Genomic DNA, 20324 nt, shown 5'->3' with positions numbered 1-20324 from the left:
TCCGCCAAGGCAATTTGCTCCAGTCAGTCCTCTCCCCGCACTGCGACTCAAGGCCAATGACATGGCAGGTACAAATGCCTGCGTGCTACTTACAGGGATTCCGACCTTTGCTGAAGCAAATGGATCATTGCAGAAGTTTCAGCCCTCGCCAGAGAAACCTGCTCAGGGAAAAGCCACCCATCAGAGCTGCTGCAGGAGGTGTGCAGTGCTCGCTCCCCTCCCTTCGGAAGCCAGAGGAGTTTTGGGGGAGAGGGAGGGGGAGCAGCCCTGCCTTCCCTGGCCAGAGAGGTGGGGGAAGAGCCCTAGAACTGCTCCCACCCAGGCAGAAGGGGGAGAGGAGGAACCCACAGGAGCTGTTTGCCCTGGACCTGGAACAAGGCTGAATGGCTCCACAAGCGCAGGGGGGCAGGGCTGGAAATGGAGCTGGGAGGGCGTAAGAAGCCACTGGGCAGAATTAGTGAGAGACTGGGGGAGGGGGCTGAGCAGAAGCTGGAACCTCCAGAGCTCTGCACCCCCCAGTGGGTGTAACCCCCAACCGCCCTGGCTCCTGATGGGCAGGGCTTGGAGAGCTGCAAATGCCCCTGCACTGCACATAGGCGGGTGCCGGGCAGAGAGGTAACTGCCCCTGCACTGTGCGGGGGCGGAGAATGCAACACCCCCTCCTCCCCCATCATCTTATTAAAACCATCTGTTGGGAGGGGGGGTGAGACTGATGTTGAACTCTGGGGGCTGGCAGGGAGGCGATCTGGCTGCCAAGCCCCAGACAGAGGCCTGGCCGGGCGGGGGGCTCGCTCCTTCCCTTTCAGGGGCTGGGGGCGGCTTTGGAGAGCCCGGCCGCGGGGCAGGACAGCGGCTGATTCCTGCAGGTGACAACGGAGCCAGGCTGCAGCCGCCCCCCCAGCTCAGCAAATTCCACCCGAACGTTTTCCTGCCGGGCTCGCTCCCGCCGGCTCTGCGGGGAATCCGGAGGCGGGGGGCGCACGGGGGGCCCCGCAGCTCGCGCCGGGCTCGGCAGGCGCCGCACACGTGCCCGTGGCCGGCTGCTCCGCCTCCTGTGCCGCTGCCAGGGGCGGGCGAGCCTGAGCCGGACCCGCCGCCGCAGCGCCCCGGGATCCCGCGCGCCGCGCGCTCCCTTTGTCCCGGCGGAGCCGAGCCGAGCCGAGCCGAGCCCGGCGCCGCCATGGCCTGCAGCCTGAAGGACGAGCTGCTCTGCTCCATCTGCCTGAGCATCTACCAGGACCCGGTGAGCTTCGGCTGCGAGCACCACTTCTGCCGCCGCTGCATCACCGAGCACTGGGTGCGCCAGGAGCGCCAGGGCGCGCGCGACTGCCCCGAGTGCCGCCGCACCTTCGCCGAGCCCGCGCTGGCGCCCAGCCTCAAGCTCGCCAACATCGTGGAGCGCTACGCGGCCTTCCCGCTGGAGGCCCTGCTGGGCTCGCGGCGGCGCGCGGCGCCCTGCAAGGAGCACGAGCGGGCCAAGCTCTTCTGCCTGACGGACCGCGCCCTGCTCTGCTTCTTCTGCGACGAGCCCGCGCTGCACGAGCAGCACCAGGTCACCAGCCCGGACGACGCCTTCGAGGAGCTGCAGGTGAGCGCGCGCAGCCTGGGCCCTCCCCCCTGCTGGCAGCCTCCCTGGTTTCTGGGGCGCTAAGGGGTGAGCCAGCGGCCCCCCCACCCCCGGTCCCGAGGCAGGGCCCGCTGTGCCAGCTGCTGGGCGGGAGCACCCAGCCCCTCGGAAGCCAGGGAGCAAGGATCGCGGCTCCCCCTCTCCCCCATGCCTAGGGAGTTCTGCTGCTTCTTGGCCCCATTCCCAGCCAGTTTGCCCGTCCGAGTGGCCACCTCGCCAGGGCAGCTCCCAGACCGCTCCAAAGGTTCTGTGGCACTTGATTTGAGTCACCTAAGGGACATGGCCTGGGCCGTATCCTGCCGTCCAAAAGCTGCAAATACCCCCTGGGAAGATGCCCAGGCCCAAATGGGGCAGAGGCTGACGGCCCTGGGGCCTGAATCCACCGGGGCTGATGTGGCATTCCCACCATCCTGGTGCAGCTGAGTGGGGAAGCAAGGGAAACCACGGTGCCTTGCGAGTGAGCCGCAGAGGTTGAGATCTAAGATGGAAATGATTGAATGCCATGCTTCAGGGCGTACAGTGGTCGCTTTGCAGGGGTCAGGAAGGAACCGTGTTCCTCCTGTGCAACAGTTTGCTTTTGTCTGGGACACCGTGGGCTTTGCTTTCCCTCTCCTCTTGAAGCATCAGGTACCAGGACACGACACAACGGACCGGTGTTGTACTTTGCTTTGGCAAACCCTCTGTGTGACACCTTGCTGGTTCCTGCTGCGGGGGGGAGGGATGTGAGCGGTCAGAGTCTGCATCTCTCTCTGCCCTCACTGACAGCACTTGCTTTGCCTCCAAGGCAAGTGATTGAGCCGAGCTCCCCAAATCGGAGACCTCCGTGAGCCTGGCTGCAGCGTTTCCAATGGCTCTCGTAGCCGGGCCCAGCATGGTGGATAATTTCTAATGTTTGCTTGGGCAGGAAGCTTCAGATCACACATTTGCCTTAATCTTTGGATTAGAGTCTGACAAAAGGGGAGCTGGGGGCCGGGCCTCAGTCTCCTGCTGCTTTGGGAATGAGGAGTAATGGTAGTTCGAACTAGGAAGCCTAGTCCGAACTACCTTGTTCGTGCCGCGTGTAGCCGCGCGGCACGGGGTTCGAACCAGCCGTGATTTAAAAATGGCGGCGCCCGGCTTATGCAAATGAAGCCTGGGAAATTCAAATCCCGGGCTTCATTTGCAAATGCGGTATGCCTACATTACCCTCCTAGTTTGAATTAGGAGGGTAGTGTAGACCTACCCTGATGGACCTAACCTCCATGAATAGATCTAGTTCTTCCTTGAACTCTGTTAAAGTCCTGGTCCTCACAACCTTCTCCAGCAAGGAGTTCCACAGGCTGATCATGCACTGTATGAAGAAAAACGTCCTTTTGTTTTAAACCTGCTACCTATGAATTTCATTTGGTGACCCCTAGGATGGGAACAAGTCAATAACTTTTCCTTATTCACTTTTTCCATACCAGTCATGACTTTATAGATCTCTGTCATAGTCTCCTCTTTTCTAAACTGAAAAGTCCCAGTCTTTTTAATCTCTCTTCAACCCGTTCCAAACCCCTCATCATTTTTGCTGCCCTTTTCTGAACCTTTTCCAATGCCAAGAGATCTTTTTTGAGATGAGACAAACACATCTGTACGCGGTATTCAAGATGTAGGCGTACCATGGTTTTATATAGAGGCAATGAGATGTTCTCTGGGTTGTTTTCTGTCCCTTTTTAAATGATTCGTAACATTCTGTTTGCTTTTTTGACTGCTGCTGCACACTGAGTGGATGTTTTCAGAGAACTATCCGCAATGACTCCAAGATCTCTCTCTTGAGTAGTTGTAGCTAAATTAGTCCCCATCATATTGTATGTATAGTTGGGATTATTTTTTCCAATGTGCATTACTTTACATTTATCAATATTATATTTCATTTGCCATTTCATTGCCCAATCACTTAGTTTGGTGAGATCTTTTGGAGGCTCTTCACAGTCTGCTTTGGTCTTAACTATCTTGAGCAGTTCAGTGCCATCTGCAAAATTTGCCATCTCACTGTTTATCCCTTTTTTTCTAGATCATTTATGAATAGGTTGAATAGGATTGGTCCAAGTACAGATTCTTGGGGGACCCCATTAGCTACCTCTCTCCATTCTGAAAACTGACCATTTATTCCTACCCTTTGTTTCCTGTCTTTTAACCAGTTATCTGTCCAGGAGAGGATCTTTTTTCTTGTCCCATGACAACTTACTTTACTTAAGAGCCTTTGGTGAGGGACCTTGCAAAGGCTTTCTGGAAATCTAAGTATACTATATCCACTAGATCCCCCTTGTCCACGTGTTTGTTGACACCCCTCCCCCAAAGAACTGTACTAGATGAATAAGGCACGATTTCCTTTTACAGAAACCATGTTGACTTTTCTCTAACCAATTATGCCTGCACCCACTGACTCATTGCTCCCAGTTGATAGCAGCGCTTACTGCCTTATTAAGGATACATCTGTCTGGGATCAGGGTGGCATGCAGCCTCAGATCTCCAGGTTAGGGCATAGTCATTACCACCCCCTGAACTCCTGAGCAGGATGAGAGCTGGCTTTAGAGCCTTTGGGCTGCCAAACGATTGGCGGGGAAGGGGGAGAGGGATGATGGGGTGCTGGTGAGGAATGCAGGGTTGCTTATGAATTGCTCCCCCAAATCAGAGGGCCTCAAAGAGTTGTGGGCTTTAGATTGCCCTAGCTGCTTGGAGAGTGTGGGACGTAACTAGTTGGGCTATAGAGAAGAGGGCTCTCCAGTGAGGGCGCTGATTTATTTGTGAGTGGCCAAGGCTCCCCAGCATGAAGTTCCTGGGCTCAGGATTCAGAATTGTTCCCAAATGACTCCTAGGAATTATTCCCGCCTTCTGGGTTGTTTGTCCACCGAGTTTGTGAAATCAGGTTCTTTCCGGTTAGCAGTACAAGGCGCATGGTTTTGTTCCTGCTTCTTGACTTACGTAGCTAACTAGCAACTGCCATAGACTTTGATATCGTCTCCGAGATCAAATTTGAAAATTCTCCTTGGTGCTGGTTCTGCTTTGCACTGAGAGAATCCAGACCGACAAGTCTGTTTGGAACACAGGCGTGGCCAGGCCCAGTTAGAACAGGGACCCCTCTAGCCTGGCCAGTACCAGCTGCGTCAGAGGAAAGTGAGCCCACAAGAGATGTTTTTACCTCTTTAGTCAGTGGTTGGCTGGTGCATGGAGTGGCAGGATTGATAGCCCTCATCCATATTGTATCCTAGCTGATGGAACTGGGCTGGGTGGAGGAAGGGGGTTTGTATCATCCATATAAACCCTTTGTCCTTTTTGTTTAGGTCTCCTAATAAATCTGCGACTGTGTGGTATCTTGTGGCGGTGAGTTCCACAGGTTACTTCTGTACTGTGTAGAGAGAAATGTGTTAGGCTCCGATTTAGGTTTTGCTGCATTCCAGTTTTATGAGCCGCTGCCTTGTTCTTGCACAGGGATGACCTGCGCTCCTTTTCCCAGGGGAATGAGGGGAAGGGCTTTCACAAAGGAGGGGTTTGCAGCATGGTGGCCCGATTCAGGACTCTCTTGTTCTTTGTGGAAGATTTTGTCCCCTGCCTCTGGATGATTTGTCCTGGGCTTGGCGTCCCACATGTTTCTTGTTACAGTCGTTGATGTAGCTGGGTTGGTTTTTTTAAATAGCTTTTAAAATTAGGATCAAGATGTTCAGTTGGCATTGGAAGCACCGGGGAGCCAGTGGGGAGCTGGGGCCATGGCCCATGTGTTTCCCAGTGGCCTGAGCCACGGAGAAGGTTTGCAGCTGAGTTCTGTTCAGCAGGGGTGGCTGGCTCCCTCCAGAGGAATCTGCATGTGCCTGTCCCAGCTGAGCCTTTGGGATAAGGGGGGTGGGAGCGCTGCCCAGCTCTCTGCTCTGCTGGGTCGTCTCTGAACCTGCCTCTCAGCTGGCTCTGCCCCACAGCGCACGTTGCGTCTCCCCCACCCCGAGTGAAAGGCAGCGCTGACGGGGCAGGTGGGGAGTTAGTCTGCGATACTCGCACCGCGGGGTAGTTGTGCATGGCAGCCGTGCCACAGCCCGGCCCCAAAGAGCTTGCTGGTGCCGTATGGACGGTGATGGGCGGGCGGCAGCAGTGAGATCAGGCCTCCAGCCGTGAACTCTCGAGAGATTGGACTGCAGTGGGAGCTGCCTGGTGTTTACAGGAGGAAATGGTCGTTTTCCATCAGGGTCTCGGCACAGTCAGGAAAAGTGTTTCCTTCTCCCTGTGCCCGGTGCCATCCCTTGTGCCGGGGCTCAGCCCCAGCGGCCTCCCGGCGTGTGGTGTGGCTGGGCTGCTCGGGTCCCGAGAGACAGTTACATGCTGGCACCCGCTGCACCTGCACAATGCAGATGAGCTCTGGGCCTGCCAGCCGCGCTCGTCGCTGCGCATCTGCAGGCGCTCTGGCACATTCAGCCATCTCCTGGCTCTGCCCAGCTGTTTCTCTGAAGCCCCACTTGGACTGCTGAGCAGAGCTCACCTTGGGGAGCTGCAGCTCTGGCCCTGGGTCCTAGGTTCAAACCCCCCCCCCCCCCCCCCCCCCCCCCCGCACCACTTGCATCTCAGCCATTGCAGCAGGACGGAGACGAGAGCCCAAGGGGCAGCAGGTTTGCATGCAAAGCGCGATCCGGAGCCCGGTTTGGAGGATGCCAGCGGCGGAGCAGGACCCTGGGAGCAGGCTGTCTGGGCAAGGCGGAGCGGGGCCGGGGCTGGCTGTTGGGCGCAGGCAGGGGATTTCTCTCTCCTTCCCTGGAGGTGGGAATTAGGGAAGGTTTGGTGCCTCTGCCGAGCGCCGCCAGCCAGCTCCCCAGCCTTGCTGCTGGGTACTAATCCGCCTGACAATTAGCAGAATCCCGCAGAGGCCAGTGCTAACGGGAGGTGGCTGCGAGCCCCGCCTGCGCTCTGAGCAGAGCCGTGCGGTGCTGGGAAGGGGAGCCACTCAGTGCACTGGGAATGGCTCCCGGACCCTTGCAGGGCCTGTGGCTTAGCCTGGGACAGGGCAGACTCAGCCTGGTGGTGCCCTGCCGACGGCTGTCCTGGAGCCCAGATAACTGACTCTCCAGGGCTAGGAGATGTGTGATTAGCAGGCAGCCAGGGGTCCTGAGTGCCCACCCCAGCAAACCCCCAGCTTCTGGCACCTTCGGCTTCACCCCTTTGCCCTGGGAGGGCCGTGGGGCTCATGAACCAGCAGCCTCTGGCTGATCGTAGGGATGTGATAGTGCAGTCAGTGAGCCGATAAGCTTATAGGTTAATGCTACCCGCATTCCTCCCCCTTCACCTCCCTGGCCAGGACATTTTTTAGCAGACAGGCCAGCAGCCCGGCTCAGTCTCAGCTTATGCCGGGTTCAGGACCTACCCTGCTGCGGCTCTGCATTTAACATGTATTAGGAGCCAGGTGGGCAGGCAGCCCGGCTCAGTTCCAGATCGTGCTGGGTCTCGGAACTCAGACTCTCTCCTGCACAGGGGCTGCTGCCGTCCCTCGCTGCTGCCTCTGTATAAGAGACGGCAGCACGGGGTGACAGGTCCACAAGGGGAGCTGGCGTGACCGGGCTCCCTGGGAGTGGGGTCGGAGGGCACTGGCTGCCAGCCCCACCCCCGGGGACTATCGAATAGTCAAGGAACTGATCGGATTTCACGAGGTTACTGGACTATTCAAGTAACCGATATTTAACATCCCTAGCTGATTGATTCCCACGGCGCTGGGGGGCAGAGCAATCTCTGCACAGCCCCGCTGAGCTGCCAGGGGGAGGGGACGTTGCTAGGTCTTGCAGCGCAGACGGTGCGAACGGGGATGCCGGCGGCAGGCAAGATGCACCGGAGCGTGGCGCTGGAAGGAAGTGGCTCATCGATCCCGCTCGCCTTGATGGCAACACAGCAGCCGGCACCAACGGGGGGAGGTGGCGCCAGGAGCTGCATCTCACTGTGGCTTGCTCAGCGAGATGCAGCCCCGTGACAAGGCTCTGCTGCCGGCGTTGGTCGTGACCATTGTCGGGTGATGGAGAGCTCGCGGCTTCCCCGAGCAGGCAGAGCCTCGCTGTCTGGTCAGCACGACCCCCATGGCAGTTCCAGCTCCTGGCTTGTCCCCGGCACCTCTCCATCCCTTGCCTTCAGAAATCAGGCCACACATGGCCACTGTGCTCGCTAACATTTTCCATCTGGGTGTGGAATACATTTGATGTGCACCAAGGGAAGTGCGGATGTGCACCACCCGGAGACACACACAACCTAGCTGTGGGCGTTCTGCTAATCTGCTGTGCGGCCCTGGGCTCTCTCCTGCGCAGAGATCAGCTTCTAGGGAAGACTGAGGAAAACGCTTCATACCGACCTTGTCGCTTTCCCCCTGAATTCCGTATAACTCCTCCCTCACAGAACCACTTCGCATGCTGCTTCGGCACCTACTCCTGGGGGGGAGCCCTGCAGCCAGACTGTGCCCAGCTGGGGGCATGAAGGGACGTCAGGAAGGCGAGTAGTAATAATCCTGGGTTATTGGGCCAGCTAGTGCCGGGCAGGAGACGCTGGGCCGTGCAGAGCCTCCGTGCTCGGGCCAATGCAAAAGCCCCTCTCTCCCGTCCGGCCGTGGTACTGACTTGGTGCCAACCCAGAGCCCAGTGCACGGGCGACTCGGGGCGGATCGGGAGCTCTCCCGCCGAGCACTGCTGGGCGACTGGCTCCAGCATAAGAAGCGAGTGGGCCGGCCGAGGCAGCCTGGCCGAAATCGCCTTTTCTGGTCACCACGTGGGCGTGGCTTCCCGCTCCCGTGTCGAGAGGCGGTTCCAGGGCTCAGCGATGGAGGCTCTTCGCTGTCATGCGCCAGGGCAGGGCCCTCTCCCAGCACCTCGCAGCTCCCAGGCAGGGAGGGGCTGGTGCTGCGAGGAAACAGAGAGCTTTTGTCGCTTCCTGTAACATGAGTCCTGCAGAATCGCACAGGGCCTGTTGCTAAGCAGGAGCTGTACAAGCATAAAGCTGCTTCAAGGGCAGGATCCGGCACGCGTGGTCCTCGCCACGGCTCTCGGAGCGCTGGCCAGAGCAAGGGAGGGTCACTCTCCGTCTTGTATCCAGAGGGAAACTGAGGCACGCAGCAGCAAAGTGACTTCCCCAACATCACACAGCAGGCCAGCGGCAGAGCAGGAAGTAGAGCCCAGATTGCGTGGCGGCCAGCTCCGTGCCCCAGCCACCCGGCTTCAGGGCTCCTCGTTAGTTCTGTGGCATTGTAGCTGTATCGTTTCACTAATTAACGTTCACCAGCTGCCCCTTTCTCGGTTCAGTTTAGCTCCTCTTGGTTTGCAGGTTCCTAGGTCTCCCTTCGCTGCACCGTCCCTCTCCGGTCTCTCCGTGGTGGTAACACTTCGCTTTTCTCCTCTGCTGGTTTCCCGGCAGGGTCCTGCCCCTGGAGCGCCCAAGCCGCTCTGCCAGCTGCAGACTGCCCGGCCCAGAGAGCAACCTAAGGGGAGACGTGCTCCGAGAGCTACGCCCGGGTGCCTTAGTGCCCGAGCGGTGCATAGAGCTCGCTGGTCCCGGCGCGTAGGGCCTGGTGCGACGCCTTTTGCCTTCCTTTCACCTTTGCTCCTGAGACCCTGTGGCGTGGGGGGGGGGGGGCTGTCTGCTCTGTGACCTGGGGGCCCCCTGTGGCGTGGGGGGGGGCTGTCTGCTCTGTGACCCGGGGGCCCCCTGTGGCGTGGAGGGGGGGGGCTGTCTGCTCTGTGACCCGGGGGCCCCCTGTGGCGTGGGGGGGGCTGTCTGCTCTGTGACTCGGGGGCCCCCTGTGGCGTGGGGGGGGCCTGTCTGCTCTGTGACCCAGGGTCCCCCTGTGGCGTGGGGGGGCTGTCTGCTCTGTGACCCGGGGGCCCCCTGTGGCGTGGGGGGGGCTCTCTGCTCTGTGACCCGGGGGCCCCCTGTGGCGTGGGGGGGGCTCTCTGCTCTGTGACCCAGGGTCCCCCTGTGGCGTAGGGGGGGGCTCTCTGCTCTGTGACCCAAGGGCCCCCTGTGGCGTGGGGGGGGCTCTCTGCTCTGTGACCCGGGGGCCCCCTGTGGCGTGGGGGGGGCTCTCTGCTCTGTGACCCAGGGTCCCCCTGTGGCGTAGGGGGGGGCTCTCTGCTCTGTGACCCAAGGGCCCCCTGTGGCGTAGGGGGGGGCTCTCTGCTCTGTGACCCGGGGGCCCCCTGTGGCGTGGGGGGGGCTCTCTGCTCTGTGACCCAGGGTCCCCCTGTGGCGTGGGGGGGCTCTCTGCTCTGTGACCTGGGGGCCCCCTGTGGCGTAGGGGGGGGCTCTCTGCTCTGTGACCCGGGGTCCCCCTGTGGCGTGGGGGGGGGGCTGTCTGCTCTGTGACCCGGGGTCCCCCTGTGGCGTGGGGGGGGGGGCTGTCTGCTCTGTGACCCGGGGTCCCCTGTGGCGTAGGGGGGGGCTCTCTGCTCTGTGACCCGGGGTCCCCCTGTGGCGTGGGGGGGGGGCTCTCTGCTCTGTGACCCGGGGTCCCCTGTGGCGTAGGGGGGGGCTCTCTGCTCTGTGACCCGGGGTCCCCCTGTGGCATAGTGGGGGGGCTGTCTGCTCTGTGACCTGGGGTCCCCCTGCGCTGGGATGGGAGATTCTCACTGACTCTCCCAAATGTGGATTAACCCAGACACCCGGGCTCAGCCTCCCAGGGAGAGAGACAAAGGGAGGAAGCGGAGACCAGCACCTGGCAGTGGGGCAGTGGCTGTCTGGGAAGCATGGAGCGAACAGGCTAAGCTGGGGGTAGGGGTGATGGACCCTAACCCTAGGGGCCTGAGCCGTCCTGGCCCTGCCCCTGGTAGCCACATCCCGTCTGTGCTGCGCTGTATAAACCCCTCTGTTCCACTGGCGGCTGGAGACTGTTCTGGCTGCTACGGGGGTGCAGGATCGGGGAAACCCCGACGCGCCGTCACAGACCCACAAAGCTGCGCTCTGGACCCCCTGTTCCTGGCTCTGGACCCGTCTCCCTGCCCGCACTGCCACGCCCCCCGGTTCCCAATGGCGCTGTGCCAGAGCGCGCTCGCCGTGGGGCTGGAGGCAGCAGTCTCGTCAGGGCCCGGGGTGATGTGCACCTCTGCTCCCGCCCAGTGGTACTGCCCCACACGAGAACGGCCCTACTGGGTCAGATGAAGGGCGCTCGTCTCTGGCCGCAGTAGCTGCAGGAAGGTGCCACCAGCCCGGGGAGCCCGAAGCCTGGCTAAGGCTGGCAAGTCTGCAGAGCCAGGCAGCAATGAGGCCCTAGAGTCAGGCCTGCTCTGATTTCCCAGCTTGGCAAGTTCCCCCCGGACCCTCCCGAGGCGTGGGGAGGGGGGCTACAGGCATGGATGCTTGTGTGGCACTTGGCATTGGAAAAGGTTCGGAAAAGGGCAACAAAAATGATGAGGGGTTTGGAGTGGCTGCCTGGTGAAGAGCGATTAAAAAGACTTGGACTTTTCAGCTTAGGAAAGAGGAGACTAAGGGGGGAGATGACCGAGGTCTATAAAATCAGGACTGGCGTGGAAACAGTGAATAAGGAAAAGTTATTTACTTGTTCCCACAATATAAGAACTAGGGGGTCACCAAATGAAATGAATAGATAGCAGGTTTAAAACAAACAAAAGGAAGGGTTTTTTTTGTTTTGTTTTTTTTCACTCAGTGCACAGTCAACCTGTGGAACTCCTTGCCAGAGGATGTGGTGAAGACTAGGACTTTACCAGAGTTCAAAAAAGAGCTAGATAGATTCATGGAGGTTAGGTCCATCAATGGCTATTAGCCAGGATGGGTAGGAATGGGGTCCCTAGTTCTGTTCACTCCCACTGGGGTACCGGGCACTGGCCCCTGTGGGCAGACAGGACCCTGGGCTAGACGGACCTTTGGTCCGACCCAGCCCAGCCACTCTGATGCGCTTATCAGAGTCTGTCTTTGTTAGTGCCTTGGAAGGGGCCCGGCAGGAGCTCTGGGCAAGGTTGCTTCTCCCGAATGGCCCTGGGTCCTCTGCTGCGGTGCTGCTTGGGAGCTCTCCGAACCCCCTGGCCTGGAGCAGTGAGGGGCTCCGTGTAACCCCGTCCCAACGGTCTGTGCAGAGCCAGGGCAATGGCCATTTCCTGCCCCAGTCCCTGGCAGGATTCCTGTTGGCTCCCGGGGGCAGGATCAGGGTGGGCCCTTGGGGGGTGCAGGTGGCTGGGCCGCTCTGCCGGTGACTGCTCCGTCTCCCTGCCTTGTGTTTCAGAGGGAGCTGAAGGAGCAGCTCCAAGCGCTTCAGGACAGCGAGCGCGGCCACACCGAGGCCCTGAACCTGCTCAAGCGGCAGCTGGCCGAGACCAAGGTACCGGCCTCTCGGGTTCTGAGCCCCTGCGGGGGGGGCGGATCTGGACCGCCCACAAGGGCCCAGCTGTGGCCTGTGGAGATGAAGGTCCCAGCAGCCTTGGGGGTCTCAGATGCAAGGAGCTGCTGGCGGTGGCCAGGCCAATTGATCTTTCAGAGCCGCCTTCTCCCCCAGCCCTGCTGTCCCCAGGCACGAGCCCGGCTCCCAGGAACTGCGGGCCGGAGGGTCCAGGCCCGAGCGTCACACACGTTCAGAAGCCAGACTCCTGGAGACCAAGCAGGCCTGTTGGGTCCCATTGGCTGGCCAAGGCAGGGCGGTTCCTATTGCAGCGTTTCCTCATGCGGCACCCCGCCGTGCTCCCATGGGTCACCCACAGCCCGCCTGGCCGTGATGGATCTAGAAGCCACCTGCTGGGCCGGGCATCTCTGCCCCAGGCTGCTGTGTCCTGCTGCGTGCCGGGCCGGGGGTGGCTCGGGCGTGCACTCGGAGGTGCGGGGGCGGCAGGGCCGTGCTGTTCCTTGGCCTGCGGCCCTTGGACTCCCGCTGAGGCCCAGGCTGCGCAGTCCAAGGAAGGCGCCAGGGCCTCTCGTGGAGACCTGTGCTTGTTTGGTGTTTGGATCAGAGGCTGCCTGAGATCAGGGCCCGAGGCTCCTGCCTCTGTCTGACATCAGTGGACGTGAGGGGCCTCCGTGCTGCTGGGGGTGAGGCAGGAGAAGGCAGGTGCTGTGACCCTGTGGACGCGGAACCCAGGCCCAGAGAGACGAATGGCCGAGCATCTGGTACCCCACCCAGCTGGGGGCGGCTCAGCTCTTGGGACTTGCCCAAGGTCATGCCAGGGGCCGGTGGCAGAGCCAGCTCCCTGCCCCCGCACCCTTCCCTGGGGCCTCCACATTCCTCCTGCCAGGACTGCTGGGCTGAGAAACGCCTCCCAGGAAGTGTCTTTCCCACGGCCCCAGGCCCCTTTCCTTCTGCCCTCCCTGCCACGGGAGTGGCTTGTCCCCCTCCACGGTTATTCACTAACCTGCTTTTATTCGGCTCCTCGCTCTTCCTGCCGGTGTGGCTGTTGGAAAGGTGACTTACCCCTGGGCGACTGCCCTTTCCTTACCTGGCAGGGTCGGTTCCTCGCTCCAGCAGCTGATGGCCGAGGCAAAGCAGAGGGTGTAACAGGGCAAGGCGAGGGGCCCTTTGATTTCCTGAGAGCCTTTTCTTTCAGAGAGCTGCCCTGGGGGCACGTGCCTGGCCATGGAGCGGGTGGGGCTACAGCCAAGTGTTTCCCTTGGAGAGAGCGGCTGCTTTAGTGTCACCTCAGTGTGACTGGGTCTGGCTCTACGTGGCCAGTGGGGCGGGCACCCGTCTGGAGAGCGTGACGCAGGCGTTGCCCCCCACTGGGCTGCGCCCCACTAGCCAGGAGGGGAAGAGGGACCGGTCGAATGTCTCATTTTCATGCTGTTTCCCCACGACCGCGGGGGCCAGACGCATCGTGTATTTTTAGGGAAAACCGAAATTCTCGCGATGACGGGACTCCAGGCGCTGGGGCTTTAAGCAACAGACCAGCTGTTGAGAGAGGCACACGGCGAGCGACCCGCCTTCCTCTCACACAAGGGGCCTGGGCTCTGCTAGCTTGGGCTGGCGGGGCTCCGACAACACGGCGCGCTCGCGCTGACACAGGCCTGGCCCCCCTCGATCCCTCCCCGCTGGGATATTGCCTGGCCCTACAGCGACTGCGAGACATGCCAGGCCCAGCCAGAGAGCAAGGCTGAGTGTGGGGGGGGACTGGCAGAGCTGGGGGTGGGAACCTCAGGACCAGGCAGTGGGGGGAGGGAGAGAGAGTGGCAGAGCTGAGGGTGGGGAGCTCAGGGCCGGGCTGTGGCAGGGGGGGGCAGAGCTGGGGGCAGGGAGCTGAGGGCCGGGCAGTGGGGGGGGGGGGGGGAGCAGAGCTGGGGGCGGGGAGCTGAGGGCCGGGCAGTGGGGGGGGGGGGGCAGAGCTGGGGGTAGGGAGCTCAGGGCCAGGCTGGGGGGGGGGAGCTGAGGGCCGGGCTGTGGGGGGGGGCAGAGCTGGGGGTGGGGAGCTCAGGGCCGGGCTGTGGCGGGGGGGGGCAGAGCTGGGGGCGGGGAGCTGAGGGCCGGGCAGTGGGGGGGGGGCAGAGCTGGGGGGGAGCTGAGGGCCGGGCTGTGGGGGGGGGGCAGAGCTGGGGGTGGGGAGCTCAGGGCCGAGCTGTGGGGGGGGCAGAGCTGGGGGTGGGGAGCTCAGGGCCGGGCTGGGGGGGGGGGCAGAGCTGGGGGTGGGGAGCTGAGGGCCGGGCTGTGGGGGGGGGCAGAGCTGGGGGTGGGGAGCTCAGGGCCGGGCTGTGGGGGGCACTGGCATAGCTGAGGGGAAAGCTGGCTTTGCTGATCACCCTGCTGCTGCGTGGCCCACCGGTGGCGGCGTCGGGGAAGGGACACCGGGCGTGTGGCTCTGGGGTGACTCTCTGGGTGTCTGCCCTGTGCAGTCCTCTGCCAAGAGCCTGCGAGCCACCATCGGGGAGGCCTTTGAGCGGCTGCAGCGGCTCCTGCGCGAGCGGCAGAAGGCCATGCTGGAGGAGCTGGAGGCCGACACAGCCCGGACCCTGACCGACATCGAGCAGAAGATCCAGCGCTACAGCCAGCAGCTGCGCAAGGTGCAGGAGGGCAGCCAGATCCTTCAGGAGCGGCTGGCTGAGGTGGACCGGCACGCCTTCCTGGCCGGCGCCGCCTCGCTCTCCGAGAGGTACGGGAGATGCTGCGCCGGGCTCTGACCTGGGGAGCGTGGCCTGGCTCTCGGGGATGGGTATCGGGGGGCGTGGCCTGGCTCTCGGGGATGGGTATCCAGGGGACGTGGCCTGGCTCTCGGGGATGGGTATCGGGGGGCGTGGCCTGGCTCTCGGGGATGGGTATCCGGGGGACGTGGCCTGGCTCTCGGGGATGGGTATCCGGGGGGTGTGGCCTGGCTCTCGGGGATGGGTATCCGGGGGGCGTGGCCTGGCTCTCGGGGATGGGTATCGGGGGGGCGTGGCCTGGCTCTCGGGGATGGGTATCCGGGGGGCGTGGCCTGGCTCTCGGGGATGGGTATCCAGGGGGCGTGGCCTGGCTCTCGGGGATGGGTATCGGGGGGCGTGGCCTGGCTCTCGGGGATGGGTATCGGGGGGGCGTGGCCTGGCTCTCGGGGATGGGTATCGGGGGGCGTGGCCTGGCTCTCGGGGATGGGTATCCGGGGGGAATGGCCTGGCTCAGGGGCAGGGGAGAACACCTGGAGGCACAGGAGCATGGGGGTGAGGCCTGATCAGCCCTGCAGCCAGGGAAGGGTTTGGCAGGTGAGGACAGGACCCACCTACTCCAGAGCCTCTCCCCACGCCTACCCTGGCTCCCGCTCCTGTGGTATCTGCTTCCTAGGATCCATGGGGGCAAGGCACGGGAGGCAGTGTCCGGTCACTGAACCTCACCTGCACAGCTGCCTCTAGCCCCTCTCCCGATTAACCCCGCCCCCCCGCCACCTCTCCCGATTAACCCCGCCCCCGCCACCTCTCCTGATTAACCCCACCCCCGCCACCTCTCCCCTTCCTCCCCAGCAAGCCCAGGTTGCGGTGGGGAGTGCCAGGGGCTCCTTGTTAACCAGACTGACTCTCCCCACCAGGCTCCAGGGAAAGATCCATGAAACAAACCTCACCTACGAAGACTTTCCAACCTCCAAGTACATGGGCCCCCTGCAGTACACGATCTGGAAATCGCTCTTCCAGGACATCCATCCCGGTAAGGGGCCACAGCGCCTGCGCCCTGGAGTGTGCTGTGGGCCTTGGGCGTGCTCCCGGGTCTGCTGGCTGGGGGGCAGTGCGCTCAGCCCCCTGCAAACCCTGCCTTCACTGGGTAGATGCAGCCTGCGGGGGGCCCTGCGCCACGTGCCGGGAGGGACTGAACTGCAGACGTCCTGGCCACCCCCTCAGGGCGCTGTGGTCTGGCGCTGGCAGGATGGCCCTGCACGCCGGGCCAGATTCTGAAGTGGGAGCCGCAGGCCGGCGGGGGGTGAGCAGCAACAGGAGTCGGGCGCCAGGCGTGTCTGTCACCAGGGCCCCGGCTGTGCGGCTTGACGGTTCCCCTGTTCTCGGGAGCGTCCCCTTCACAGGCCCGCAAGGGGCGGCCGTGAGCGAGGGCAGCCTCATCACCCAAGGGCACGCGGCTCTGTCCCACGGCGCATGGGGGAGGGGGTGCCGCTCTGCAGCAAAGCCGAGAGAAGGGAAGGGACTGGAGCCCGGCCTGGCGCCCCTCGCCGCGTGCCTGGTGCCCGCCTCTCACTGGCTGGAGGGACGTTACCGAGTTACCGTCGCGTGGCAGCCTCCGCTCGCAAGCTCAGCCTGGGACCCTGAGCCTCTCTGGGAGGGGCTGTGGCCTTTCCCCGCTGGGGCTGGGGGCAGGGGCCGGGCAGTCGTGGGAAGGGAGAATCGCTTTTCCAAAGCTTGCAAGGGGGCCAGAGTCTCTGGGGGTCCTGAGGCCCGAGGGAGCTCCCTCCACCTGCATCTACTGCCCAGCTCTGGCCGGGACCCTGCCCCATGGTACGGTGCAGCGTGGACGTCTCCTAGATGGAGCTGGCTGGAGCTCTGGTGCTTCCCACCAGCCACCCCGGCTTCTCCTTCCGAGCTGTTCTCCAGTGCCCTACCCCCCGGGCAGCAAGATTCCTCCCCCTTGGGCCTCCTGGACCCACCCTGCCCCAGGATCCCACTACGGCGCCGCGCCATAATCCGGATGCCCAGCGCCTCCCACCCAGGGACCCCTCCGCAGAGTGGGGCCAGGAGCAGAGCCCTGGGCAGGGATTCAGGCAGAATCCCCAACCCTGACCCCGAGGAGCCGGGCAGCAGCCTGGACCAGGGCTGTAACAAGGGGGGAACAAGTGGGGTGCTCGCCCCGGGCACATCAGTGTCGGGGCGCAAAGACACAACGTGTACGAATAACCAGCTGCAGAAGGAAAGCGTGTGCCGGGGCAGAGGGGGCGCCTCATTAATATTTTGCCCGGGCACAAAAATATCTAGTTACGGCACTGGCCTCCTCCCCGGATCCCCCACCATGCGGGGGTGGCTGGGCAGCCTGGATCTCGGGCAGCCAGAGACCCACACGCGGCCTCGTGGCCCTTGGCTCGAAGCTGGGCTGCAGGCCGAGAAGCCAGGGCACAAGGCAGCTGCCCGCGCTGGGGTGTCACCTTGAGGCCTCGTTGGCACTGGGGCAGTTTGCAGCTTGGGCGGATGTACCCGTATTCGCTCCAAGAGCTAGTATGCTGCAGCCAATTGGGGAGAGGCAGCCGCACCCAGGAGCTCCGAGGGGTATGCAGGGGGCAGCTGGCGCCACCGGGGTGTCTGTGGCGTGTCCACCCCAGGGAGTTACTTCAAGGCCATTGTCCACACTACCACACCCATGATTTTGAGAGAACTCCTGCTTGTGAAGAGGAATAGGCTTATTTTGGGAGTTATTTCGAAGTAACCTGGCAGTGTAGACCAGGGGGGTGGCCAACCCGTTACAGACAAAGAGCCAAAATAGTGGTGGATGCAGTGTGAAGAGCCGAGGGAAAGAAAAGTTGAACAAAACAAAAAAAAGCTGCCCCTTTAAGAGCTGCGTGTGACCCATGCAGGCTTCCGTCGGCCACAGCATCAGATCTCGCTGCCCCAAGCGGCACCCTGCCCAGACAAAGAAAAAGGGTTAGAGCAAGGGAACGCAGAACAGCCCTGGGTTCAGGAGCCACAGTTTTTCCTTTGAAGAGCTGCATGTTGGCCACCCCGGTGTAGACGTAACCTGCAGTCAGAGCTAGCCTGGGTACATCTCCGGCTGCCAGCCCAGCGGAGCCACACCTCCCCAGCACGTTGATCTGCATGTCTGGCTCCCTCTGCCGCCTCCCTTGGTGGGAGCTCGGAGAAGTAGCCGGCTGGGGCTTGCTGTTGCAGGCATGGAGGTGTCCCTCAGAAAGGCCCAAAGCATCTGCCCCCATCTCCGAGACTGGTGCATTTGTGTGAGAGGTTTGCTCTCTAGCCAGAGCGCCCCCTTGCCCGCTATCTCCTCTTAGGAAGCTTCCATGCTGACGGGGTTGTTGAGGGGTGTCACAGGCACGATTGGAAATGTAGCCAAGTCACTGGGTAGATGCTGCCTCTCCTGTGCTACGGGACCCCAAGAAGGCCCCCCTGCCTGTGGAGCCAGTCCCTGCATGGAGCTCCGGTGGGGAGTTGCAGGGCACCGGCTGCCCAGCTGCCTGACCCATCACACGGGCGTCAGCCCGCTGCCCTCTGCTGTCCAGCGAATCGTTGCTCAGTGCTGTGCGGGTGCAGGGCGAGGCCCCTGATTTGGAGCATTTTCATTCCAAGCGTTTTGCCTGCAACTGACAAGCCACTGGGGCGTGGCTAGGCTCTGAGCCCCTTCCTGTCCCCCCTTTGCTTCCCCAGTGCCGGCCGCCCTCACGCTGGACCCCGTCACCGCTCACCAGCGCCTCATCCTCTCAGATGACTGCACCATCGTGGCCTACGGCAACTTGCACCCGCAGCCGCTGCAGGACTCGCCCAAGCGCTTTGACGTGGAGGTGTCGGTGCTGGGCGCGGAGGCCTTCGGCAGCGGCGTGCACTACTGGGAGGTGGTGGTCTCCGAAAAGACCCAGTGGATGATCGGGCTGGCGCACGAAGCTGTCACCCGCAAGGGGAGCATTCAGATCCAGCCCAGCCGGGGCTTCTACTGCATCGTCATGCACGACGGCAACCAGTACAGCGCCTGCACCGAGCCGTGGACCCGGCTGAACGTCAAGAGCAAGCTGGAGAAAGTCGGCGTCTTCTTGGACTACGACAAAGGGCTCCTGATCTTCTACAACGCCGACGACATGGCGTGGCTCTACACCTTCCGGGAGAAGTTCCCCGGCAAGCTCTGCTCCTACTTCAGCCCCGGCCAGAGCCACGCCAATGGCAAGAACGTGCAGCCGCTGCGCATAAACACTGTCCGGATCTAGGAGGGAGACGGGGGCTGGGCAGCCCTGCCAAGCTGGCAGCCTGAGTCCAGGCACCCGGCTAAGTCTTCCTGCGGAGACTGGAAGCCTCCAGGGCCGTGCCCACCTGCTGTTCTGTTCCTAGCTCGGACCTCCAGCTGTTACCCATCTGGAAGGGGCAGGACTAGGGCAAGGGGGTTGTGGGCCATACGCTGCCTGCCGTAAGGACTCGAGTCGGAGGATTAGATGTGGCTGGACCCGGCCCTGCTGCCCTCACACCCCGAGCTGCATTCCAGGCAGTGGTGTTCATTTCATGCCCCTCCTGGGTCCACATCGCCTCCCGGGACTAACTACCCTGCAGCCTGGCCTGGCTGCTCCCTGGGGGACAGGCGAGGGAAGCGTGATGCTCCCCCATTTGACGTTTCCAGTGGAAGTCTCTAACAAGCTACGGGAGAGCGGAGACCCCACCCGCAGGGCGCCAGCTGGCCTCCCTGTGCTGAGAGCTGGCCAGGGACTCCCCTCCTCCGGGAGTGACTCCCCTCCTCCGTACATTGCATGCAGCCTGGTGCGCGGGGCACGGCGTGTTGGTCCCGTCTTGGCCAGCTCTTGCTGGGAACGCGGCCCAGCTTGCAGACCAGGCTAAGAAACTATTGGGAGGGAGCCCCCCAAGTGCAGCCCTATCCCTGCACACTCCTCCTGCGGGTAGAGCCCTGATGGGTGCAGCCTCTCGAGGGTACCCAGGCAAGCAGGCTCGGCCCCTCGGCGAGGTGGCTGCTCTGTTGACTGTGGATGGGAGCTGCAGGGAGGAATGTGAGGTGCTGGGGGGACAGTGTCCTGTAGCCTGGCAGGAGGGCATCTCGCGGGGCCGGGTATCCACAGGCCACCGTCCTGCCAGCCACGGTCAGTGAGTGGTAGGTGTCGGCCTTTCCTGGCCCCCCGCCCCTGGTCAGGCGCCCCCAGTGCTGGCGGGTTGCATTTCCTGGAGCTGCGCCGGTACTGTGGGCTCCCTCTCCCCGAAGCTCATGGATTCTGTATTGATGCTGGGCCCTAGCTCTGCAGCACTTGGTCTCAGCTGCAATAAAGGCAAACAAAGGCCTGGAAACCTCTCTCGGCAGTGCAACTGCCCTAGCGGCTCCTGCCCACGTCCTGGGGCAGCTCGCCCAGCGGGCGGAAATGCAGCCAGACCTGCCGGGAGCTGCCACTCGCCCACCGTCCACGTGGGACTCTCCCCTTGGTTCACAACACCCTTCCCCTCCTGCCATCATACACGAGCCGGATTCAGGGCTCTCCCCTTGGATCATAACACTCCTATCCCTCCCCTTCATCATACAGGGGCCTGGTGCAGTTCTGGTGACGGGTGTGATGGATAAGGGGGGCAAGTTGGGCCCTGACTCAGTGGGTCATACACAGGGAGGTTCACCCCATGTAGCCATGGGACC

General features: G+C 62.4%; 1 protein-coding gene across 2 annotated transcripts; it reads left to right on the top strand.

Moving 5' to 3' along the window:
• Positions 1-593: 593 nt before the first annotated feature.
• Positions 594-19978, top strand: TRIM62 (tripartite motif containing 62). Of its 2 annotated transcripts, XM_075906263.1 has the most exons (5): positions 693-1588; positions 11832-11927; positions 14417-14673; positions 15577-15692; positions 18359-19978. In XM_075906263.1, the coding sequence occupies exons 1-5, from the start codon at positions 713-715 to the stop codon at positions 18907-18909; spliced, it is 1896 nt and encodes a 631-aa protein (XP_075762378.1). In that variant the 5' UTR covers positions 693-712; the 3' UTR covers positions 18910-19978. The 2 variants fall into 2 exon arrangements, with proteins under 2 accessions (XP_075762379.1, XP_075762378.1); XM_075906264.1 differs by lacking the exon at positions 11832-11927 and having other exon boundaries at positions 594-1588.
• Positions 19979-20324: the final 346 nt, after the last annotated feature.

This window comes from Pelodiscus sinensis, chromosome 23, assembly GCF_049634645.1.
Source record: "Pelodiscus sinensis isolate JC-2024 chromosome 23, ASM4963464v1, whole genome shotgun sequence".
In the NCBI taxonomy this organism is placed as follows: domain Eukaryota; kingdom Metazoa; phylum Chordata; order Testudines; family Trionychidae; genus Pelodiscus; species Pelodiscus sinensis.
This window is presented reverse-complemented; position numbering and strand designations above follow the sequence as displayed.

Excerpts from the sequence above, each read along its gene's own strand:
- TRIM62 (XM_075906263.1), top strand. The coding sequence starts at position 713 with ATGTTGAACTCTGGGGGCTGGCAGGGAGGCGATCTGGCTGCCAAGCCC. Across the intron at positions 1,589-11,831 it reads ACGCCTTCGAGGAGCTGCAG|AGGGAGCTGAAGGAGCAGCT; the intron begins GTGAGCGCGCGC and ends CTTGTGTTTCAG. Across the intron at positions 15,693-18,358 it reads CTTCCAGGACATCCATCCCG|TGCCGGCCGCCCTCACGCTG; the intron begins GTAAGGGGCCAC and ends TTGCTTCCCCAG.